This window comes from Macaca thibetana, chromosome 3 (genome assembly GCF_024542745.1).
Source record: "Macaca thibetana thibetana isolate TM-01 chromosome 3, ASM2454274v1, whole genome shotgun sequence".
Classification (NCBI taxonomy): domain Eukaryota; kingdom Metazoa; phylum Chordata; class Mammalia; order Primates; family Cercopithecidae; genus Macaca; species Macaca thibetana.
The window spans coordinates 4536123-4562400 of NC_065580.1; the positions used below are offsets into that span (position 1 = coordinate 4536123).

Consider the following 26278-nt stretch of genomic DNA (forward strand, 5'->3'; position numbering starts at 1 on the left):
TCAGAGCAGCAAGTGACTGCAATAATTCCATCTTCGGCTTCAAGAAAAGGAAGTTTATTTAGTTATTTTTAAACAAACAAAAAATGTTTCAGTGGGAAGCAGCAAATGGCCAATTCATACATGAACTCATTTTCCTGGTGGCATTTGGACATTTCTTAGAAACAGGATTGATTGAGTCCTTTTCAAAAACTTGAAGGAAAATAAATCATACTCTTGAGAATCATTTTGAAGAGAAAAATCCAGTTCTCTAAACAGAGGCGAGGACTGTGAAACACAAATTATGTAAATTGGGCACTTTGACGCCATTGTTCAGTGGTTCTGAGGGTTGAATTTAGATGGGTAGGAGAAAACCCTGTAGAACTTGTTATAGCTCCATGCCACTTGACTGTGAATTTTGCATTATGTCAGGGAAGAAGTATTCCTGGAGAGAATCTATACTGGAACTGCTCTTTTTCCTCTAATATGCTAGAGTTGCTATCCAAAGACATGGTAGTATCACATTACTTCCTTCAGTGACCCCTCTTGCTGCTTCCAGAATGCGGTGAAGCCATTAAAAACAGTCTCTGGCACAGTCTAGTGTGGCTGCCCTTAATTTTATGTTCCTGAGAAAAACAAGCTGAGCACTCTTTCTTTCTTGTATAAGAAGTCAATATGGGCCTTAGAAGGGAGGTGTTGTGGGTTTGATTAATGGTGTCCCCGCAAAAGTTATGTTGAAGTGCTGACCCTTAGTTCCTGTGAATGTGACCTTATTTGGAAACAAGGTATTCGCAGGTGTAACCAAGTTAAGATGAAGCTACGCTGGATTAGGTGGGTCCTCATCCAATGATTGACATCTATATAAGAAGAGGGAAATCAGATGCAGAGACAGAGGGGGAAGACCACATGAAGACAGAGGCAAAGATGAAAGCAATACATTGGTAAGTCAAAAAACGCCAAGGACTGCTGGCAACCACCAGAAGCTCGAGAGAAAAGTGGAACAGATTCTCCCTCACAGCCTCCAAGAGAAACCACACTGGCCAACAGCTTGATTTTGGATTTCCGGCCTCCAGAACTGTGAGAGAATAAATTTCTGTTGGTATAAGTCACCCAGATTGTGGTAATTTGTTACAGCTGTCCTAGGAAGTGAGTCCAGGAGGTGAGTACTTTTTTTCTTTAAAGATGGAATTGGGTTTATCCAGGACTAGAAGGTGAGACCACCGAGCCTTTCCCTGTCCCCGGCATTCCCAGTCATCTAAGACAGCTGAAGACTGAGTTCCTTCACAGGCGTCAGTCTGGGGGTGAATACACAGCCACTTTCATGTTCTCTGATTTCTCATTCATCCCTCCTGGAAGGGGATGAAAATCAACCCTGCCCTGAAAGTCTTGGAGAATGTACAGGGGTTTATCAGGTAGCCAAAGACAAAAGCATGGAAATGTGAAAAATGATATTGAGTTTAGGGAATTCTAAGTAGATCTATTTATGCTAGAATATAATTTGCAAGGAATCAGAAATGGGAACATAGTCATCAACTATTATAATATAATTAGAAATGTACTTTTCAGGTCAGGCACGGTGGCTCACGCCTGTAATCCCAGTACTTTGGGAGGCTGAGGCGGGTGGATCACCTGTGGTCAGGAGTTCCAGACCAGCCTAGCCAACATGGCAAAACTCCGCCTCTACTAAAAATACAAAAATTAGCTGGGTGTGGTGGTGGGCGCTTGTAATCCCAGCTATTCAGGAGGCTGAGGCAGGCGAATTGCTTGAACCTGGGACGCGGAGGTTGCAGTGAACCAAGATGCATCATTGCACTCCAGCCTGGGTGACAAGAGCAAAACTCCATCTCAAAAAAAAAAAAAAAAAAAAGAAATGTGCTTTTCAAATTGTAAAGAACTTAATAAGTAGAAGATGATTTCTTTTATTACCATCTCACCAGGTCATTGAGAAGACCAATTAAATATGTACACCAAAAGCTGCTTGGTATTGTCTGAAAAATCATCATAAAAGGTTACATCGTAATACAATATTTTGAATATAGCTGGTTTCACTTCCAGACAATAGAGAGGTGGACAGAAACTCTCTATATTACATAGATAGGTGAGTTTCCACAAGGTTCCACTGAGTCTGGCTTACAGCTGATCCCTCATACAAGTATCCAGGGGTCATCTGAAATCCATGTCCTTTAGATATAGATATTGTCATTCAGAGATGGGATCCAGTGAAGTAGTGAGTGGATATAGTGGCTATAAACATTTCTGAACCTCTATTTATATATTCTATTCAAATATATTTTTAATGTAACTGTGCAAAGTAGAAAAATAATTTATGGGTTTGTATGTACAATCAAAAATTAAGGAATTAACCTAAAATAATTATTATTAACCTAAAAATAATTTTTAGGTTTGTATGTACAATCAAATATTTTAAGGAATTAAGAATTATAAACATAAAACATAAACATATAAGCATACAAATGTCAAATATTGAGAAGCTACAGAAGAAATGTTAATGAAAAATTAGAGAAAGCACATGTTGATACTGCTAGATGGAACTCTATAATGATGTTGGACAAAATACACTGTGGAAGAAAAACTGGACATCAGAAGAAGATCAGTATGCCAAAGGACTAATGAAACAGAAGTATTGCTTGCAAACAACTGATGAGCTACAATCAGCTATGATTATAATGGACAGACTGTTTATGTTGCCCCCAAATTTATACATTGAAGTCCTAACCTCCAACGTGATGATATTAAGAGGTGAGGCCTTTGAGAGGTAATTAGGTCCCAAAGGTGGAACCCTCAGGAATGGCATTAGTGTGCTTATAACAAGGCCCCAGAGAACTCTGTCATCATCTTTCCCACCATATGAGGATACAAGGAGAAACTGGTCATCTGTGACCCAAAAGAGGGCCCTTACTGGAATTGACCATGCTGCTACCCTGGTCTTGGACTGCCAGCTTCCAGAACTGTGAGAAATAAATGTCTGTTGTTTATAAGCCACACAGTGTATAGTACTTCACTACAGCAGCCCAAATGGACTAAGACGATAAAGTTATACTGCTGAATATCCGTTATAATACTGAATATAAGTTACTGGATAGGTCAATATCAGCTAAACTTACCAAAATCTGTCCTAATGGAAGGCCCGCAGAAAGGCAGGAAGAATGATGAAGTCTATATGGAGCAGTTATAATTTCATGATTTTATACCCAACCCTTATGTCCTAATGTGGTTTGATAGCCTATATCTGCTCTCAGGGACACGTCTTTTGGCTGGTTGGTATCCATCTTGTCCTAGTTGTTAAATCCTTTGACTATCATCCCTTCCTATGCCCAGACAACCTGAACTACTTGCACTTCCCTCCCTGTGTGATGGATTGAACAGCTTTGAATGTGGGCACGTTTACAGATTTTACCAAAGAGAAGCCTCTCATTGCCGGTACATTTATCCTCAACCTAAAAAAGGAAGGATTTTTTTGGTTCTGGTTGCAAGTAGAAGACTAAGTTAATTTATATAATAAAATGCTGCAGGAGGAGGGAAGGAGAAGAAAACAAGAGTGTCTAATGCTAGGAGTGGAGATGTTATTTTTGTCACATGTTTCCAAGAATCTCTCAGAATAACTTGGGGTGTGAAGGAAACAGGACAGGAAATGAGCATTGACTCAACATTGCTCTAGACTACACATCTGGGTCCATTTTAATATCTATTGAGAAATGTGGAGAAAAATAAAATTATTTTAAATTATTTAATTTAAATTACCTTTATTTATTAAATCAGGTTGCTTGTATTCATTCGATCCTGATTCACATGCTGCAAAAGATTCCATCGCATAATCTTAGAACATTTCTTGTGCTTTTTCTCAGGCTGTACCTTCCACTTAGGCTGCTTTTTCACATTCCAAATCCTACCTACTCATTTGTTTTAAATGCCACCTCATCATTGATACCTTCCCTGAGTCTTCTCCTCCAGCAAAAAGCCCCAAGCAATCCAAATGGGTATCATCATTTCCTCCTTTAAGATTTCATAGCAATGGATCATCTCATCCCTTAGGCAATCATCGCCAATGCCTGCTCAGCTTTCCCCATGGCAGGACGAGGCTCAGCTTCAGGGTCTGCTGAGGCAGTTATCACTGGTAACTGCTTCCAGGTTCAGAGTTGGCTGCTACTGTCGCCCTGTTTACTTTGCTGTCTTTGTAAATTTAAGCCTTTTCAGAAAATCTCTTTTTATAAGTGGGATTTTGGTTACCTCTATGGAGAGAGTTTAATTTGGGCATTCAAGTTACTTTAGCCAGAAAATAGCTTATTATGTAAATATTTTAAAGAGCAGTTTTGTAGAGAAGAGGGCTAGTTTACATCTACCTTAAGATGAGGCAATAGGCTAAATATTTAAACAGACCTTAAATGATTCAGGAAACCCTAGGGTGATAATTTCATAATGACTAAGAGTTCAGTTTCTGAATCAACAAAAGAAAGGCAGGGTGGAGACTGGATTAGATGCTCTGAGATCTATTCTTATCTTCAAATTTTAGGAATCTGTTTGATTATTATAGGGATCCAGGCATTGGCAGGAGGAGCATCTCATCCTTTCCGAAGGTGAGATGGTGGAGGTGCCAAATGGGCCAGGTCAGTTGTGTGACCCAGTATGGCTATACCTGGGGCCTGGGTCAGTTGTGTGTGTGTGACCCAGTATGGCTATACCTGGGGCCCGGGTCAGTCATGTGTGTGCGTGACCCAATGTGGCTATACCTGGGGTCTAGGTCAGTTGTGTGTGTGTGACCCAGTGTGGCTGTACCTGGGGCCCGGGTCAGTCATGTGTGTGCATGACCCAATGTGGCTGTACCTGGGACCCAGGTCAGTTGTGTGTGTGACCCAGTGTGGCTGTACCTGGGGCCCGGGTCAGTCATGTGTGTGCATGACCCAATGTGGCTGTACCTGGGACCCAGGTCAGTTGTGTGTGTGACCCAGTGTGGCTGTACCTGGGGGCTGGGTCAGTTGTGTGTCTGACCTTTTGTTGCTGTACTTGTTCTTTGCTTCTTTTTTCCTCCCAGGTATCAACTATGGAGTCATCTCTTCACAATAACTATTTGCAGACCACAACACAAGCCTTGCAAATACATAAACATACAAAGAAACATGAATCTGCCCCGGGGACAGAAAGCCAGTGGCAGACTAGAAATCTGCACAGGAGCCACCCTACAGTGCTCTCTAAACTTTAACACTTTGTCCAAACAGCCTCCCAACACGGGGCTGTGTTTCTATCTACCTCGGGTTCCATATTTACATCCGCCATGTGGGAACTGGAACTACCCTGCCTAAATCCATGGCCATGGATCTTTTGGGAGAGCCTTTTTAACTTCAACCCAGGGCTGCAGCTTATGGAAACTGAACCATAAAAGGCTTCCAGTTGTCAGAATGAGGCATCCAGACTAAACTTGAGCTTGAACTTAGCAGGGATCTGTGACCTCCAAAGGGAAGTGGGGAAAGGGTTTGTTAACAAGGGCCAGGCGAGGTGGCTCATGCCTGTAATCCCAGGACTTTGGAAGGCCAAGGCAGGTGGATCATTTGAGACCAGGAGTGTGAGACCAGCCTGGCAACATGGCAAAACCCTGTGTTTACTAAAAATATAAAAATTATATATCCATGTAATCCCAGCTACTTGGGAGGCTGAGGCAGGAGAATCGCTTGAACCCGGGAGGTGGAGGTTGCGGTAAGCTGAGATCGCACCAGTGCACTCCAGCCTGGGCAACAGAGCGAGACTCCATCTCAAACAACACAACAAGTGAGCTGTTGGGTTCTGGAGTCTGGGAGGGTCACCATGTGGAGCAGAAGTTAGTATGTGGTAGGAATATGACCGAGCAGCTCAGCCTCAAATCATGATTTAAACTTTTTTTCTTTCTCCTCTCCTCTTCTACCTTCTCCCAGTCTCAAGATACCACCTTGAGACAAGCTGCATATGTGTTACCTTTCATCTTGAAACACAGCCTCAGAATGGGCTGTGGCCTCCACTCCCTTTCTTTTCCCATTCTATGCTCTCATGCCTTATGCACATTTATTGACCCAGATGCTTGCGGAGCACATGCTGTGCTCTCTTATCTGCTCATGTATTTCCTTAAAACCTCCAGGGGTCAGATCCCGATAGGACCCAGATACCTCCAGAATTCTTTCTTTAACAAAAGATGTACTTCAAGGCTGAAACCCACTCATGGCTGAAGAGTGACTACAAGGCCAACTGTGATTAATTGATAACCTGGTAGGATCCACGAGGTGCCAGCCCCTTCACCAAATGAGACAATAATTAAAGAGGGGCCACCACAACCAGTCACACCCCTTGGCACCTCCTAAACCCCCAAGCTCTTCTGCATTCCAAATCCTTCTTCTTCTGCTGCTTCTTTTTTTTTTTTTTTTTTTTAAAGAAACCCTGTATTTCCTCCACAAATTGAAGAGTGGAATTGCTTTCTGCTCTTCCCCTTGCTGGCACAGATAATAAAGAAATATTGCTCCTTCATATCACAACTCATTATTATCTGACTTCTTTCCATGAATGGTGAGAAGCCAGACCCTTCTTGCTGGTTATAGTAAGAATTTGGGAAATACAAATCCACACTGTTGCTGTCTTGACCAGTGCATACCTCAGATCCCAAAGGCTCTGCCTCCTGCTGAGGCCAGACCAAGCCCCTCTGGCAAATGACCTCTGCCCCTAATTCAGGATCTCCACGTTGGAGGCTCTGTCACCTTTCTCATTCAACCATTGTTGCTTGGGGGCACTCTTCTTGAAATCTACTTCAATTTTTCACTTCTGTGTTTGATCATGACCTCCTGTGTATTGAAGCTACCTCCTGCTTCTGAGACAGGATTCCGGTTTCTGATTATGTAGCTCCTTCTAAGACTCTCTGGCTCCAATGGGTCTGCTTGCCAGTTTTCCCAATCCCTATGCCCGTCAATCCCTATAATTTCCCAAGTTCTTATTTTACAAAGATCCCGCCCCAGGGAGACAGGAGTCACTGGGCTAGGAACCGGGAGACCTTGACGCTGGCCCTCTCTGTATTACTGGCTCATCAGGAATCAGGGAATCCACTCAACTTCTGGCTTAGGGTTTGCCATCTGATACATGAAGTGGGTCAGTTCGATCTTAGGTTCTTTCCCCTACAGCACTCTATAATTTCAGACCCTTGGTGGCCTCCTTCTTGGGACGCACAGGAAAGAGGAATTTGGTACCATCAACTTTGAGGGAACTGGGGCACTAACGTTATATTTCAGACGCACGCCCCCTCATCCCTCCGTGGTCTCCTCGCTGTCTTAGAAGAATGTCAGGGGCTGAGCTTGCATAGAGAAAGCGGCTGAGTGTTCCTGTTCTGTGGATTTTCAAGATTTTAGATGCCACTGATAAAAAGAGAACAAAGTCATGAAGCCATGAGCTCTCCAGTAGCTAGCAAAGGCTAGCAAAGACATTTCTCTGATAAAAGTTATTCATTCTCCACCTATGGCTTATGGCATTGAAACTCTAACTGAGGAGTGAGTTGCTCCTGAACTCAGTCTCTGCCTGTAGCATATTTTCATTCTTTGAGGTCATCGCAGGAGATCATATTTTGTTAGGACCATATTTATGACTTACCTTTCCATAGATTCATATCATATCTTTCCAAGATACGGACAAGCAGCAAAAGTATCCCTTGTATCCTGTATGCAACATGGCTACTCTTTTGTGCATGCTGGTTGGTGTGATCAAACTCTTGCAGTTTGGGATAAATTATCAATGAATTGGGACATAGGAAAATATTTTTCTGAGACTTCTTTAACATAACCTCAATCCTTTTTTCTTATCTGGTCATTTGAGATGGAGTCTCACTCTGTTGTCCAGGCTGGAGTGTAGTGGTGCGATCTTAGCTCACTGCAACCTCCGCCTCCCGGGTTCAAGCGATTCTTCTGCTTCAGCCTCCCAAGTAGCTGAGATTACAGGCATTCACCACCATGCCCGGCTAGTTTTCGTATTTTTAGTAGAGACCGGGTTTCACCATGTTAGCCAGGCAGGTCTCGAACTCCTGACCTCAGGTGAATCTGCCCACCTTGGCCTCACAAAGTGCTGGGATACCAGGCCTGGTGATATTTGATCATCCTTAAATATGACTGAAAAGTTAATCTTTGAAATTGTTTTACAACCTTTATTGTTGACTTAGGCTCATCACTGTGTAGGATATTTACCCTACCTAGCTCATGGGACTATTATTTTTTGTGGACGATGGAAGACAAACTGTGAGATTACCAGCACAGCATGCACAGACAACTCTGATAAGCTGCACCCTTGTACGAAACATAAAGTAGTCCCACTGCCCCAGGATTTGTGGGGGTCCAGTCATCTCGCCCCCTGACCAATGTTACCAGGTAGGCGGGATCCTCATCTGTTCTGGAATACGCTGTGCTCCCACCACAGCCGCCGCCCCCTCCCTGCAAGTGTGCCCGCCCCTCCCTGCAAATGTGCCTGCCAGGGCTCTCCGCCCTGACGGGGTGGCAGGAGCTGACCTTCGCACTTGAGCAGGAAGAAGTCCATGCTGTAGCTGAAGGAAGCGCTGAAGTAGGTGCAGTTCTCAACCAGGTCACAGGAGAGGCACTGCCTGTTGAAGTTACCCACTGTGTTGGCACTGGAAGAGCAAAGGACACAGGGGTGAACGTGGGCGGAGAGGAGCTGCCCTCCACGTTGGGTGCCGCAAGCTGCTGGGCTCTCCCCATGAGGGTGATCTGCAGAGCCCTGCTACAGATTCCCTTGGCCTTTCTCCCTTTGTCTCCCTGCTGGAGCCCCTGAGACCACCTAGTTCCATTTCCACCTTTCTTTGCTGGTGGGTCGCTCCCACTCTCGAGAGCTTTTAGCACCCTTGCTCGTGGGAGGGCCGGCAGGTGGTCACCTATGCTGCCTTCTCCCGGCTCGGCAGGTGGCCTGGTGCGAGGAGCATGGAGCTGTCGGCGTTATGATCTAGCACTCTATCTGCACGTATCCTGTCTCTCTGAGTGGATGGCTAGCAATTTGAGAAGAGTAAACAGGGTGACGTATCTTCAAACTCTCTGGAGTTCCAAACGCTGGCATGCGAGCAGGCAGGGGCTGCAGCAGCACCGGTGGAACCGAACTCTGGCAGCTTCCAAAAGCCACGTCCCCTGACAGAGTGAAACCGCAAGAGCTCACGCTTCCCATTCAATGGAGCTAGGCAAGTGGGAACTGGCTTGAAGATGTTACCCGGGACCACTGTGGTCAAGGGTCATTTCAAGTCAAGAAGGCCTAAAATATGCTCCCTAAAATGGAAAGATCCTGAGGTACTGGATCTACCTGGAAGAAGTTCTTATCTGAACATTTTGCCCCGGGAGGGTCCCCTCTAACCATAGGTTTCAATATGAAGACTGTTGTTCCAGGAGTAAAGACATTTCATGGGAGAGGGAAGACAACCTTCTCATTCTATAAGTTAGAGGATGGGGCCCCAGGCAGCCTCTCACGTTTATTAATTGGTGACATGCGGATTTCAATTTTCCTAGTAGACGTGTGGCAACGACGGAACATCTACACAGAGAAGCACATCTGTGACTCTCCCTCCACTGGCTCCCTCATGCTGACCTCATCCTCTCCGCATAGCTGCCGATGGCTGGGAAGGGAGGCTGCGTTCACCAGGGAGGCTTTCCATGTCCCAGCAGTGGGGTGGGGGCAACAGGCGCTGACTCCATTTAGACCATGTGCCACTGGCCTCAAGCCTCAGGTCTGCCCTGAACAACATCCTCTTCAGTGGCCCAGGTGTCTTTAGGTGTGACTGGCTGTAGCCCTCCCATGCAGGGGCATGGGGAGGCAGCAGATACCCGCTCCTCACCTCTGTGGCCCTGGTAGAAAGTGCCCAGGGCTAATCTCACTTCACAACCCAAAGCCTCCTTTCGTGAGGACAGTGACTGAGCAGATGACAGGACTGAATGTAGAAGAGGGACACGCCCTAGAAAACACCCAGTCCCCCTCCAGAGTTCAGGGCACAGTGTCCCCGCCCTCTTTGAGATTTGGAAGCTTGTCCAAAGTCACACAGTTGGGCTGTTGAGATGGGAAATTGCCTTTGGGGCCTCATCATAAATATGAGTCTTCTACTTTATAGCCATAGAATATTTGTGATTAATGTGTTTTTGTTTTTTTTTTTCTAATCAAATTTCATTCATTTACCCTGATCCCAAATAATTTGAGACTGTTTCCAAATTGAGGAGCTTCAAGATCATGCTTCCTGTCTTCCTCAGGGCAGAGGCCCCCAAAGCCAGCGAGCTGCAATGCCGGACAGCAGGGCCAGCTCCTCGCACTGACCCACTGGTTCATTTCCAAACCACACTCTGCTCCCTACAAAAACTCAGTGTGGGGAGGGCGCATAATTCCTCTGAGGTGACACTGAATAGAGGTGAAAGGAAAGACGGCTAAAAGTCCATCCATTAGCAGAAGAGGCAAGTGAGTGATGGGGAAAACCCAAGTCAACAACAGCAGAAAAATAAAGCTTCAAAAGTCTCAAAACGACCCCTTTGGTGGCCTCTGCAAGTGTCATGACTTCGCTCCGGACTCCACAGCTACTCCTCTATGGTGGGGTCTGTCTTTGCCACCCCCTCTTTCTGAACTACTGAAAAGGCGCAATTCTGCAAAGCCTGGATGCCCTCCTAAGGGGGGAACCCTGTGTGCAGGGGGAGCCAGAGCTACCTGTAGAGCTGTCGTCTCCGAGGCAGGTCCTCCGTGCTCAGGAAGTAGCTGCAAAGATCACCAAGGTGCACAGGGTTAGTTTGCTTCAGGGCACATCTGCACTTCACACTCCTGGCACTACCTCTATGGACACTCCTCAGGGACTGCTGCCCACGGCCTGCAGAGAGCAGCTCCCCTGTTCAGGTCCAGCTACACCTGTGGCCAGAGCAAGGGGTGGGCAGACACCTAAGGGCTGAGAGGCACCAGTGCACATTCCATTGGCTTTGGGTGCTCCCTGTACTGGCCTCTGCTTCATGGCTGGAGGACACTGTGGTTGGGGATAACACACCTGAATATGGATGTGGAATTCTTTTACAAGATCACTCACCTTCTGAAGGGCAACGAGCTGAGCACATTTAAGACAAGTTCAGACATAGAGCCTGGCGCAGAAAATAGTTGTTGATTCATTTTCACCTAAGACCTCCCAATGCAGAAACCTTGGCTCTTACCCAGGGAGCAGGGAGGCAAAATTGTGTGGTGGTAAAGTCCTCTGACCCGGGCTCCCCTCATCTGAGCCAAATCGACCTGCTACCAACTGAATAACCTGGAGCAAATTACTTATTTTTGTTTTAATTTACTTATTTTTAAAATGGGGAAAGTAGTAAACCCTTCTCACCACATGGAACTGTTGTATTCAATGAGATAATGTCTGTAAAGCACTTGGCTTAGTGCCTGGACTAGTAAATACTGAATCAACATCAGTACTACCCCTACTACTACTGCTAGAAAACTCAATCAGCATCACTGCCACCCCTACTACTGCTGCTAGAAAACTCAGTCGGCATCAGTGCTACCCCTACTACTGCTGCTAGAAAACTCAACATCAGTACTACCCCTACTACTACTGCTAGAAAACTCAATCAGCATCACTGCCACCCCTACTACTGCTGCTAGAAAACTCAGTCGGCATCAGTGCTACCCCTACTACTGCTGCTAGAAAACTCTATCAACATCAGTACCACCCCTACTACTGCTGCTAGAAAACTCAATCAGCATCAGTACCACCCCTACTACTGCTGCTAGAAAACTCAATCAACATCAGTACTACCCCTACTACTGCTTCTAGAAAACTCAATCAGCATCAGTACTACCCCTACTACTGCTGCTGGAAAACTCAATCAGCATCAGTACTACCCCTACTACTACTGCTAGAAAACTCAATTAGCATCAGTGCTACCCCTACTACTGCTGCTAGAAAACTCAGTCGGCATCAGTACTACCCCTACTACTGCTTCTAGAAAGCTCAATCAGCATCAGTACTACCCCTACTACTGCTGCTAGAAAACTCAATCAACATCAGTACTACCCCTACTACTGCTGCTAGAAAACTCAATCAGCATCAGTACTACCCCTACTACTGCTGCTAGAAAACTCAATCAACATCAGTGCTACCCCTACCACTGCTGCTAGAAAACTCAATCGGCATCAGTACTACCCCTACCACTGCTGCTAGAAAGCTCAATCAGCATCAGTACTACCCCTACTACTGCTGCTGGAAAACTCAATCAGCATCAGTACTACCCCTACTACTACTGCTAGAAAACTCAATTAGCATCAGTACTACCCCTACTACTGCTGCTAGAAAACTCAGTCGGCATCAGTACTACCCCTACTACTGCTTCTAGAAAGCTCAATCAGCATCAGTACTACCCCTACTACTGCTGCTAGAAAACTCAATCAACATCAGTACTACCCCTACCACTGCTGCTAGAAAACTCAGTCAGCATCAGTACCACCCCTACTACTGCTGCTAGAAAACTCAATCAACATCAGTACTACCCCTACCACTGCTGCTAGAAAACTCAATCAACATCAGTACTACCCCTACTACTGCTGCTAGAAAACTCAGTCAGCATCAGTACCACCCCTACTACTGCTGCTAGAAAACTCAATCAACATCAGTACTACCCCTACCACTGCTGCTAGAAAACTCAATCAACATCAGTACTACCCCTACTACTGCTTCTAGAAAACTCAGTCAGCATCAGTAGTACCCCTACCACTGCTGCTAGAAAACTCAGTCAGCATCAGTACCACCCCTACTACTGCTGCTAGAAAACTCAATCAACATCAGTACTACCCCTACTACTGCTGCTGGAAAACTCAATCAACATCAGTACTACCCCTACTACTGCTGCTAGAAAACTCAATCAGCATCAGTGCTACCCCTACTACTGCTGCTGGAAAACTCAATCAACATCAGTGCTACCCCTACTACTGCTTCTAGAAAACTCAGTCAGCATCAGTACTACCCCTACTACTGCTGCTAGAAAACTCAATCAACATCAGTACTACCCCTACCACTGCTGCTGGAAAACTCAGTCAACATCAGTGCTACCCCTACCACTGCTGCTAGAAAACTCAATCAGCATCAGTACCACCCCTACTACTGCTGCTGGAAAACTCAATCAGCATCAGTACTACCCCTACTACTGCTGCTGGAAAACTCAATCAGCATCAGTACTACCCCTACTACTGCTGCTAGCGCGCTTCCCCTTACGGGCTGGCTGCCAGCCTGTGTCCTCAGGATGCTGCAGCTCTGGCAGCTGGACTGCTGAGATGGGAATCTACGATACATTTTCATGAAGAAACTAGGAGTTAGTGATGCTGCCTGAGGAGGAAAGAGGAGGCCTCCGAGGCCTCCGTGCTCCGTACTCCATGAGTGTAATTGACAAACAATAACAAACGTGTCCCATTGGCCAGTAAGATGGGGCAGGCCCCTGGTTGTCACTCACATCTTATTCCCCTTCTCGTCGTAGGCGAGGATCTTGGTCACGTCCCAGTCCCCGGAGGTGATGGACTGGATGTTGTCGTTGCTGCTGTTGGGCTGAAACACACAGACACGGCATCAGGAGCAGACACCGGTGTCCGGGCAAGGCTCTTCATCCTCCAGCTGTTTTGGACACCAGGCGACAGGGGCTGCCATTCTCTCTGTAGGAAGGGCTCTCTGCCCCTTCTGCCTGCTCCTCTCCTGGGAGGCAACATCCTCCGTGAAGTTTCCTGACCAACCCCAGGCCCGAAGCCTCCCCGACCCCTGAATGTCAGTGGTGGGGAACAGCGCCCTGTCCTCTTTGGTGGCGCAAATCACTTGGACCTGGCCTCCAACCACGATAGAAGCACTCTCAGGAGAATCAATGCTTTATAGACCTTTTTCATTTGTAAATCTAATTAGTGGAGCCATTACTGAAGGGGGACCAGTGAGGGAGGAAAGAGACAAATGCCGGGAGGTGGATGAATTCAGGGAGGGAAATAGAGAGAAGAATAAATGGAGGGAGAAAGGGCGCTCCCTGCTGCCGCTGACAAGGACGGCTTGGATCTGTATTGCCACACTACACGTCCTGCACGCATTGTCTTTCCCTGTGTGCCCCCTGAGCTAAGAATGGTAACGACACATGGTAATGACACGTGGTAACAGAAGAGAGGACAGGGCCGTCTAGGCAGCAGTGATGTTTCAGTGGAGATTTGAAAAGGGGCAGCTGTTCTGGATGGCAGGTGCCGTGGGAGGTGGATGCAGAGCAGGTGGAGATTAAACTAGGTGGAGGGCCCAAGTCACACACTCTGGGGGCTGCAGACGCAAACATGGAGGTTTGGGGGCAGCAGGCCCTGGGGGCGCAGAGAGCGTGCAGGAGAGGCTGGGGAGTTTGAAGCAGGTTTGGAAAGGGAAGGCTCTGCGGGACCCCCAAGGGGTGCCTCATGGGCGGTGCAGGAGACCTGCTTCCTGCTGGAACGTTTGATAGGGCTCTGGGCAAATACAGAGACTAGGGGCCAAATGAAAACACTGAAGCATTTATAAATCTTTTTTTTTTTTTTTTTTTTTTTTGAGACAGTATCTCACTCTGTCACCCAGGCTGGAGTGCAGTGGCATGATCTCAGCCTACTGCAGCCTCTACCTCCTGGGTTCAAGCAATTCTCCTGCTTCAGCCTCCCAAGTATCTGGGACTACAGGCATGTGCCACCATGCCCAGCTAATTTTTGTTTCACCATGTTGGCCAGGCTGGTCTTGAACTCTTGACCTCAAGTAATCCACCTGCCTCGGCCTCCCAAAGTGCTGGGATTACAGGTGTGAGCCACCCCACCCGACCAGCATTTTAAAATCTTGATCTAAGTGGTGTAAAATAGTAAACAAAACAATGTAGGGTGGTAGAAGGAAGACGATAGGAAAAAGCAAAGGCAACAGCTTGCAGACATTCTATCAGTCGTGCCATGAAGTGCACTGAGAACAAATTGCACCTGAACCTCCGAGAGACGCCATTTCCATCCCAGGAGTTCCGCAGCCCCCACCTCGATTCCATCAAAGCTGCTCTTAGTCGGGATGTTCTTGGATTTTTTTCTTTTGAAATTGCCTTTGGGGCCTCATCATAAATACGAGCCTTCTACGTTATAGCCATAGAATATTTGTGATTAACCTTTTCTCTAATCAAATTTCATTCATCTACCCTGATCCCAAATAACTTTAGACTGCCTCCAAAACTAAGGAGCTCCAAGATCACGCTTCCCTTCTTCCTCAGGGCAGAGTCCCCCAAAGTCAACATCATGGCAGCCCCGTCCTGCAGGCATGAGGCTCCCTGAGGTGACCTCTGCAGGAGACGCTGACCCCGGGATGTCTACTTTTGGTCCTAAATTCATGTATATTAATCTCTGAGGTTCCCTACCCAGGGATGCTCTGTTCCTAACTCGCCACACCCCAGAACCAGTGAGTGATGACTGGTAGCGGTCACATAATAAAATAATACCTGCATCTAGCTCTGGGTGGAGATGGGGCAGTGTGGGAGGCTGGATCCCTGAGGGATGTTGAGTGCATGGAGCCATGCCTCGGGGGGAGTATGTTAAGGAGACCCCCAGCAGAAGGAGAAGGAAAGGACCTCCGGCACAGATGGTCCTCCAACATCCTCAGCCTTACACTGAACAGGGGATCCCTGGGTCTCTGCTGACCTTGGCAGAAGCGTCATTCACATTCTCACACACGACCAGATAGAGCAAGGCTCTACCAGGCCTGATGGGAACCTCTGCACTCACCAGCACCATGCTCTGCACTGCCTTTGGGAGTCACCTTCAGTTTCCTCGAGGTCCTTGAAAATGCAGGTGTGCCCAGCCCTAGAGGCTGTCACCCCACGGCCTCTAGCAGGCTAGTTTCTAGTTCAGTTGTGGAAACTAGCAGGACTTACCTGGGACGAGGACACTGTGATGTGATAGAATTTTCCTCGTCCTCCCTGGGGGATCGCTCTGATGAAGAAAAACTTTCGGCCATCCTTGGAGAACACGGGTTCTTCATTCTGTGGACAAAGGCCACGGATGAAACCACAACTAAAACATCATTTATTCTGAAGAGGTTGAACCAGGATAAAATACACCCTGAGATACATTTTCTGTGTGATTTCTAAGGAGAGGTACAGTTGAAATAATAAGTGCTCGGTGAGGCCGTCACTTTCCTTGGGAATCATGAGTCAACTGTTCTGTTTTCTAAAAGAAGAACGAGGAATTAAGAGGCTATAGCTTCAGCAGTGGCAAATAAAAAGGCATCCCTCAGTCTACACGGCGCCGAGACAAAGACCAGCCCTGTGTGCACGCCAAGCTCACCAGCGAGAACAGGAACTCGGCTCTCAAAACTCAAAAGGGGGTTCTTCCCCCTCGAATTATTGCCCATTGAAACCAGGGTGTATTGTGAGATTTCTCCAGTGGCATTTATTATATATCAGAAAAAAACATAATTCTCAACAATCACAAACGTGATTTTGCCTAAAAGCAAAATCTATTCTTTCAATCCTGTCTTTTCTCCTTATTTAATACAATTGATCTCACACTGAATAGCCCATCAAGAAGGCAAGAAAAAAAAAAGAAAAGAAACACAAGGACAAATACCACGGATTCTAAAATGCAGGTGGGAAGGCACAGCAGTCCCAGGGATGTGCTCCACCTCGGGCCATACTGGATGACAACATTTGCTTGGATCTACTGTCACTTTTCCCTGGAAACAGAATCAGCATGCCCAGTTTTCCCTGGGGGAAGAGTTCCGGGTTGGATTTAGGGCAGGTGTCGCCACCGTCTCTGCCTAATCCCCAGACAGTGAACAGCCAGGGGGCTCAGCCTTCCACCAGCCCACAGGGTGGCCGTCGCTTTGATGGGTGAAAGGGATTTTGCTGCCGCAGTACCTTGGCCTCTCTGAAGCCCAAGTTTGGAAGTTTCCATCCGTGAACACCAATTAGTTAGTTACGAGATGTATTTTCTGACTCAAGGAGCTTCACACTAACGCAGGGATGAGAACAAATGGTAAATAAACCCCAGCTGGCGCAAGGAAAACTCATTTCCCTACAGTGAAGGAACCCATGCAGATATGATATGCCCCGAGAAATAAACTAACATGTGATTAAAATGACATTTAATCTTCATGAATATTTGCAATAAAATGAAACCTTTAATCTGCAAACATTTATTTTTCTATTTAGAGTTGGAAGCATGGTATTTAAAAGCAGAGGAAATGGGAAAACCAGCGGTTAATTTGGCTTTTAAAATGCACTTCTATTTGCCAACAGTGGGATGGGTAGGGCTATATTGCCTCAGTTTTCTGGGGGAAATGTTTGCATGTTTGGTAGAGAAAAATATTCTTAATAAATGTAATAAATAATTAATTCTGGCCAGAAGCATTGTTTTCATAATGAGAAGGCCTCCACCGTTGTGATGTCATCTCCACCTTGTCTTGGAAACATTCCCTGGAACGCAAGTGAAGCCTCTGAGTCTCTCTGAGACCCGGTGTCTCACGTGGTAAATGTATTTTTAGTGACAAAGTGTAATGATTGTTGACCAGGGACCTGGATTTTATCCTGACTCTGTCTCTCATTTGATTTTGGGGGAAGCGTTTCCAGTCTCCCTGGATGACAGAGTTTATCACACACATGCCTGGTTTCCTCAACTCCACTCACGAAGGAGCCCTTCTGACTGATGAGAGCTTCTTTGGGAGTCATTTGTAGCATTTTTGCCAGTTTTTTTCCCCCATGGTTCAGATATAACAATTTCGTCCAACGCCCCCTCCCCAGCCCAAATTTTGAAATCGCAAAACCAAAATTCTGATTAAAGAAGAAAGACAGTCAGAAATTGATCCATAGAACCAGTCCTTCAACCAAAACAATAGGCTCTGGGGCTCTACGGCAAATGCAGATGGTTCTGGCAGAGGATCCTCCTGGGTCTGTATCAGGACTGACTTTGCAGGGTCAGGGCAGCAGTGACAGAGTGTGTATGTGGCAGAGGGGATTGCCTGTTTCTCGACTATTCCCAGAGGAGAGGCAATTTGGTGGGTCTCCACACATGCATTTGCCTCTGCTTTTTAGCTCATGCAGAATCTCTACGGGTGACCATACTGAGGATTCCAGGAAGGAGTTGGGCAGAGAAGACAGGAAGATGAACGGCTCAGATGAACAGCTCAGATGACACAAAATTAGCAGGCTCGCTACAGCTCACCTCTGTTCTAGCATTGGGTCCTCAGAAGACCGGTGGACCTAAGTAGGTCAGGTCTCCCTGAGGTCTGCAGGACTTTCCAGATGCCAGTCTCTCCTGGGCCAGCTGGGGCAAGCTTCTGTGACCCATTGGAGATGGATGGGTAGAGGGCATGCGGCCTCCGTGTGTCTCTCTCACTCGTGCCCGTAGCCTTCCCAGGAAAACCCCCTTAGGCTCTGTCTGAAGCAGCAGTCAATGGCTTCACTGGCAGCAGGTGGCAGGTCCAGCCTCAAAAAGTTACTAAGTTGTTCTCCAGGATCTCACAGTATCTTGAGGGATGCAGAAACATTATGGATTATTTTTGAAAAATAGGGTCCATGAATTCCCTTATGAAAAAACAATGCCATGAGAAACTGTTTGAAAGTAAATCTTCCTGCAGACCGTGGAGCTGTGATCTTCACAGGTGCAGACTCTCAACCTGTAGGATCTTTAGAGACATCCTGGCTTCCCAACTGCTGCCATGGGCAGGGTGCCCCTAACCCAGTGTCGCAATCACAACTGCAGCTGATGGGCCCACCTGACCCAGGGACGCTCCATCCCAGGAAAACACACCTGTCACAGAACATTGCATTTCCAACTCATGACAGCATTGCATATGTTTAACCAGCTATTTAAAAAATTTAGCTGTGTGCTTAGTAAATGCTTTAAACTTTACATTTGAAAACAGTAAGAATTATTTTAATTCATGCTACCTTTTAAGTGTTGACTGGATTCTGCTTGGAAGGATCTGGTTTCCGGAATCCCATTCAGGCTGTCTTACCCTGCACTTGGGTAGCTGTTCTCACATGGACGACGAGACACTCGGGTAGCTGTTCTCACATGGACGACGAGACACTCGGGTAGCTGTTCTCACATGGACGACGAGACACTCGGGTAGCTGTTCTCACATGGACGACGAGACACTCGGGTAGCTGTTCTCACATGGACGACGAGACACTCGGGTAGCTGTTCTCACATGGACGACGAGACACTCGGGTAGCTGTTCTCACATGGACGACGAGACACTCGGGTAGCTGTTCTCACATGGACGACGAGACACTCGGGTAGCTGTTCTCACATGGACGATGAGACACTTGGGTAGCTGTTCTCACATGGACGATGAGACACACAAACACTAATACAGGAAAGTTCTGCTGACGACCTCGGCTCTGTAGCCACTCTGCAGAGCTGATGAAGTGAGTGCTAGAGGACAGAACCACGGCCCTCCATGGGCCTCAGGGACCACGTACTCTGCTGTCCATCCAGAGGGCAGAACCGGAGGTGACCAGCCGGGAAGCCAGCTCCCCCCATGAGAATGCCTCTTGACGGGGACAGGGAAGCAGAGTGGGCACATCCACCTTGCTTTCCCACAGCCTCCATGCCCCCAACAAAGAATCACATTAGTCTGCTCTTTTAAGCACATTCCTCACTTCCTCCTGTTCAAACACAAAGTGGGCCTGGCATAGGACCACCTGCTCCGTGCCCACCATGCTTTTCCCGGCTCCCACTCCCACCAACACCCTAATACCTCAGCCCTGCTTCTCAGTGTCTGAGGATCACCTACGTGTCCCACATGATGGGTGTGACGTGAGCGTCTCATCTCTCTGTCTAGGATGTACCATCTTTGAGAGCTCATGCTCTAGCTTATTCATTTTTAAAAAAATGGTTAAGGTAAAATTCCCGTAACACTAAAGAAAACATATTAATAGAAGTGAACAATTAGTAGCATTTAGTCTATTCACAATGCTGTGCAGCCACCACTTCTATCTAGTTCCAAAACATTTCCACCACCCCAAAATAAATCTCTGTTCATTAACCTGTTCCTCTCCATACTGCCCCCGGCCTTGGGACACCACTGATCAGCTTTCTGTTTCTATGAGTGTATTTATTCTGGATATTTTATATAGATGGAATTGCACAATAAGGTAGCCTTTTGTGTCTGTTATTAGATGTGCTATTCACAATAGCCAAAAGGTAGACACAACCCAAATGTCCATCAACAGACAAACAAACCGGTATATACTGGAATACTATTTCAGTTCTTCTTATGGCTGAATAATATTCCAGTATATGTATTATATTGTATATATGTATATATACATATAACACACACATATATATGTATAATATTCCAGGATATATACTACATACATATTCTGGAATATTATTCAGCCATAAGAAGGAATAAAATTCTGACACACACCACAACGTGGGCTCAGTGATAGTAGCCGACTTATTTTTTGAAATCCACAGCCTATCATGGTGCCTGGTAAGATCCATAAATATTGGTTGAACACGTGATATATAGATAATGGAGTTTACAAAATGATCCTTTCATTATAATCTCTCTGACAATTTGTCTGATGTGAGATGAACATCATAATACTATTTTTGATATGTATGCTTATATATTTGGTTCCGTTGGCATTCAAGAAATTTCCAGCATGCTAATGTTTGAGGGTTCCCTAAGTCTTCCCTCTTCCCGATATCTTCTTGGCTTGAACTTGACACCCAAATTGGGACATGCAAAATGAAAGTGGCCATGTGGAGCCATTCCTCTTGTGAATAAGATTGGAACAGAGCAGAAACAGGATACATTTTGGAGTAGCCCGTCCATTGATGAGGCTCTGACTTCTGAGATATTTATATTCCTGACTCCATAGGCAGAAGCAGTAGCCCAGCAGCTACAGTGCTGGAATGTTCTTGGAGAGCCATGACGATAGTTTTGTCCAGCTTCAGTTATTTTCCATAAATAGAATATACCATATCCAGGAAGAAGCATACCTGTGTCTCTACCACAATTCATGAGACTCAAGTCTGGTTTGACTTTCCCCACAGTCTTTAAGACAACTTTCATCCCCTTAGGAAGGATAAGGACACAGGAAGCTTCCAAAGCTTTTTCACCTGTTCTTCTTAGTGTCAGAGTGTGGAATGAGACAAAAAGGCTTGAAGAAAGAAAATACGGATACATTTTGTGTGAGTTTAATTTAGAAAAATTGTCTCAAAATGATTTGCTTAGGCTTCTCCTGATCTCTTTTGGTCTCAAGTTCCTAGAGTCTGTTTTAATGTGTGTTCCTTTACCCGAGTTAGGGATGAAGACTCCCCCGGGAGGGTTTGCAGTTATGTCCCTGAGGACGGGCCTTATAGAATCACAGAGGAGGTGACTCCAAATGAGACACCAACAAAACCACCCCTGGCAATAAACAGGGATATCCACCACTTTTCCACCCTTTCACTATAGTAGATTATGTCAAGCCACCTTTGATGGACTCTTCATTTTCAATTTACCAAGGTGCTGGCATCCAACTGCAAGCTGAGGTCTCACCAAACATTGCATGCTCTGAGGAGCTGTGATTTTCACACGGCCCTCCTTAGAACTCAGATTCTCTGGGAGCTCTCTGGGCTGCCCTGGAGAACGGGAGGCACTGTGAGCAGAGCCAGCACACTGTCTGTTTCTGCCTGGGGAGCCCTGTGTGATTTACTCTGAGAAGCCATTCTACGGTTGTCGAAGCTCTGAGAGCCAGCCCTGGGGTGGATCGGGTGGAGGTGATGGTGGGGACCCGCATGTGCAGTAGTTACCTGTCTGTGGAGCCAGGCCTCACTTTCATCCTCGTGTTTCTGAAAAGAAATGAGAGCATTAGACAAGAGGGTTTTTTTTCCCCCATGTATTGTGTCTGCAACCAACAGTGCAGAAAACAATTTGGCTTCACCTACACGGTTGCTGCATAAGCATCGCACAGCTGCCATGGCAGCTCCGGGAGGAGGCAATCCCAAGCTCTCCTGTTTGTCTCGTGTGTGGCTCAGAGCCGAACACAAGTGTCCTCGAATGAGAAAATGCCACTATCCCTAGCAACACAAACGCGTGGTGGGAAAGAACCCTCTGGAAGAAGATGGCGCCTGTACCAGGGGGCGGTCATCACTGGCCGGGCATGTATCCATCTAACAGTGAACCTCAGGCTACATTGAGTCAGAATGTGTGGACATTGTGTCCAGATCCCATTCTGGAACAGTGAGTAACACTCCTGGTGGACCAGAAACCCTTTCAAAGGGGCTAAAGCATATAGGAAAAGTAGGTCTCACAGTGGTCTGTGGAAAGGTGCAAACAAAAGAAAAACAAAACCCCAGACACCAAACTCAAGCTGTGCAGCACACATATGTCATCCGGAGGCGCTGTGGGCCTGGTGCTTGCGCAGACTGGACCTCTGGGCCCCTGGAGCAGGCCTCTGTCATGGGTTATAGCAGGAAGCAGAATCTGCCACTGACACTCAAGGCTCAGGGGCATGGAGAAGTTGCAGATTACAAGCCATTTTTAGCTGCCTGCTTTGTGTCCTCTCATTCCTTCCTTCCCCTCAAGCAAGCTCATCAGAATAGCCTGGAATCCGCCCCAGCTTAGATAAAAGGTCACGCAAGACTGACCACCTTAGAAAGGCATCACAGTGCTTAGGATCACAGTGACAGCTGCTGCGTTAGGAGCATCTCGAGAAAACATGCCTGCAAGCCTTGGCCCCCCTCAGCTGGGAGATAGAAACTTAAGATCAAAAAGGACTTTCTGAAAGATCTGCCTGAATGTATTAATCGATTTTATTTGATTTTTACAAAACCCGCCACAAGGGGACTTGCTTCTGGGGGCCCTGATGGAGCAGTGTGGGGTGGGGAGGTCCCATCCCATGGGGCGGAGGGTGAGCACAGTGGGCCACCTGCCTGCTCCACCCGGGCGGCCTCTCTTAGACTTGATTTTTCCTTTGTTTACTCTTTGAGCGTTTTAATTTTCTTTCCCCTACGTTTACCTCCTCTCATTACACATTGAATCAGCCTGAGGCTCCTAGAAACATGGCTGGCCTCACCAGGACCTGCGGAGGGACGCACGCCTGGAGCCCGCTGGGGGAGGCTGTCGGCGGGGTCTGGGGAAAGGCAGGGCCCCTCCTCTCCGAGCATCAGCTGCAACGAGGACGCTCACTTAGGTGACAGCGGTGAGCGCGGATAAAAGGAGCGACACTCAGTGAACTGCGGATGGCGTCCAGGTGCCAGGCACGGGGTGACTCTGGCAATTCACGGAGGGGTTCGGCCGGGTCTGCGGCAGCGCCTGCATCGGCCACGAGGTGGCAGCCGCGCCGGAGCCGGGACGGTGCCGCAGGCTCCCCGCAGCAGCTCGGCGGCCGGTCCCCACGTCCCAGGCCCGAGGGCTGAGACGACTCTGGCGCCACCTCGGGCGCGTCTGGCCATTGGTTCTTCACCCGTTTCCCCCCCACCCTCACAGTCCCCGTACCTTTGTGCAGACCCCCGTGGTGGCGTCGCAGAGGGTGAGGATGGACACGTTCTGCGCCCGGTTCAGCCAGGTCACGGCGACCTTGGTGCTGGTGGCCCACTTCACCATGGTGATGTAGTACTCCCTGGAAACGCCAAACACAGCATGAGTAGCTTGGCAGGACCCCCGCATGACGGAAGCCAGGGGACCGCCGACCCCAGCCCTGGACACGGGAGCCGGGGGCCGGAGCGAGCGGTGACACAGCCAGCCTGGAGCTTCTGAAATCCGGTTTATCAAGAATCTGCACGGACGCGGGACTCGGAGGGGCCGCCCAGGCACTACCTCGTGCTAAATAAACCCAAAGGCTTTTCTTTCTATTTATATTGCCTTTATGGATTTTCCCCTAATTCTTGTTGATATAATTGTATTATTTAAAATGTATTTAATACTAATAAAGCTTCAAAAGTAAAAGCAATTAACAAAAAGTGGAAAGATCAATGAAACAAAGTAGGTGGGCCAGTAACAGATCCACACAGATGTATTCAGTGCAAGTTTGACAAAGTAAATACAATGACAAGGCATTCTAAAAAGAAAATGAAAGATTCCTCAAGAATAATATTGAACATACTGGAGAAATGTATGATAAAGCACTAAAATAAATGCTTATCACAAATTATACATAAAAATGCAGAATATTTCAAATAGGGTTAAATGAGCCAAATGTCCCAAGCTGTAGTTGCAGTGTATATTAGATCTTTAGAAAAGGTAAAATCATTCCCATTGGCTATAAGTGAGTTACAGAATTCTCATTATTTAACATTTTAAATATCAGGAAACATTTGATTTACTATTTGCTTTGTTGTTGCTCTTGTTTTTTCTTTATCTTACTGAAATGTATGGAATAAAGCGTTTGTAAATGGAAAAAAATAAAGAAATAAACCCAAAGGCACTGGGAGCTGCCTGTCACTGCGTGTGGCTGCCCTGGGGGTGAGGGGCGTGGGGGCTGCTCCGTGGGTTTTGAGGTCACATCTCTCCAGCTGATGCCTTGACTTTCACACCGCAGTACCAGACAAACGCACAACTAATCACCTGATCGGGACAGCGAGGGGTCCGGGGAGGCAGGACAGAGAAAGAACCTGAAAAGGGCTGGTGGGAGGCCCCAAAGAGTGACACAGGGTGAAAAGCATCCCTGCCTGGGCTGTTGAAGGCTCCATTCTCTAATTCCTCCTCCTTAAAGATAAAATACCCAGGGACACTCTCTAGCTAATTAGGGAAATTGGTTCATGGCTCTGGGCTTCAGGCAAACTTGGTTTGATATCTTAAGGGTCATGCGCCTGATTCTGCCCAAACCTGAAACTACCACAGGCTCTGTGCCGCTCTCTACTTAGCCCAAGGGGTACTGGGGCTCCTGGGAATTCATCCAGTCACGCAGAACCCTCCAAAAACCAGATTAAAAAAATACAATTTTACATTTAAGAGGAAGAAGAAAGTGTTCAGAAAATTAATGTCCCAAAAAGACTATTCCCAGGTGAATTCCAGAATGTTCTAGAAGCCAGCTAATGCGCGTTCAATCACTCACCCCTTCTCTATCTATAATGAGATCTACTGTTCAGAATGATTACTTTGTGGTCTTACAAGATCTTTTATCACTAAAGAGAGCAGTACATTCACTAGACAATTCCTGGCGAGTGGGAGAGGGACCTCACTACACTTAATAATTATTTTAACATAAAGGACTAAGTAGCCAGGTGCCTTGGCCGGAGCCTCAGTTAACCAGGAGATTCCAGTGCCGCATCTCCCCCATTTCCCACACCTACTTGTTAATCAAGGTTCTTAATAACTTGACCTAAATCAGGACCATGTGGCAAACAAGAGGAACAGTGGCAAGCCGGTGAGGGCCTGAGACAGGGGGCCGCTGGTGCATGGCCTGGAAGGGAGGTCTGCAGCTGCCCACTGTGGTCTTGGGGAGTCCCTGAGGACTGGGGTGGTGAGGAGGCACACAACCCAAGAACGCAAGAGGGGCGCTCAGCTGTAATCCAGCTGTCAGGCCTTTCAACCTGCTCCGTTTCTGTGATGCCCGAAACATGGTTGTTTTTCTTTGCACAATCTGCGCCCCACACTGGCCTGCCCTAGAGCCTGGCCTGCATGTCCACGGGGGCCATGCCTTCCCCCTGCTCTCCATCCTGGCTCTGGCACTGAAAGGTGGCACATCCTGCCAGCAACATTCACCAAAGGTCCTGCTTTGTTGTTTCACGGCCCAAAGGTGGGGACAGGTATGTATAATGATGAGATTTGGTCATTATTTATAATCATAAGAAAAAAATGTATTTCACTTTTGTCCTTAAATATAACTCAAGGTCTGTGCCTAGCTCTTGCTTCATATGGAACACTTTTATTTTTTAATGATGTTTTAACTGGACTTTGAGTCCACACTGGAGGATGCTGAAGAGAAGCCGTGGGGACGGACGTGTGCAAGAGCCACATGGGGACTGTGGTTGCAGATTCCACGTCCACACTGGGGGCAGTGGTGAAGCCACAGGGAACCCTGCACTTACTCCCTCAGCAAACACATTTCGTCTGCATGCAATTAAGAAAGAAAAAGTAAGGTCTCCTGGAATGACTATTTCTTCCCCTTATGTCCTTCATACTAATTAGGAAGAATGCTGCTTTTATTCTCAACTGTTGGAAACATTCATTCATCCTATGCCTCTTTCTGCTTTTTATAGTGTTCTTTTGTACAAATAATCTTCATCTAGGCCAAATATGACTACACACTATTCTCAGTTTTTCTATTTCTTAATTTGGAAGTGAAATGTTATAAATGAAAAGGAGATGGATGCAAGCCTTCTCTTGATG

General features: G+C 46.8%; 1 protein-coding gene across 4 annotated transcripts in view; it reads right to left on the reverse strand.

Moving 5' to 3' along the window:
• DPP6 (dipeptidyl peptidase like 6) overlaps positions 1–26278 on the reverse strand; it is a 1147427-nt gene that overhangs the window by 77534 nt on the left and 1043615 nt on the right. For all 4 annotated transcript variants that reach the window (XM_050785804.1, XM_050785807.1, XM_050785803.1 and 1 more), the window contains exons 11-16: positions 23444–23567; positions 21757–21795; positions 15876–15983; positions 13446–13537; positions 10672–10719; positions 8496–8614 (exon numbers count right to left, since the gene is read on the reverse strand). In XM_050785804.1, coding sequence (XP_050641761.1) covers positions 8496–8614; positions 10672–10719; positions 13446–13537; positions 15876–15983; positions 21757–21795; positions 23444–23567 — 530 coding nt within the window. The remainder of the gene's footprint in view (positions 1–8495; positions 8615–10671; positions 10720–13445; positions 13538–15875; positions 15984–21756; positions 21796–23443; positions 23568–26278) is intronic.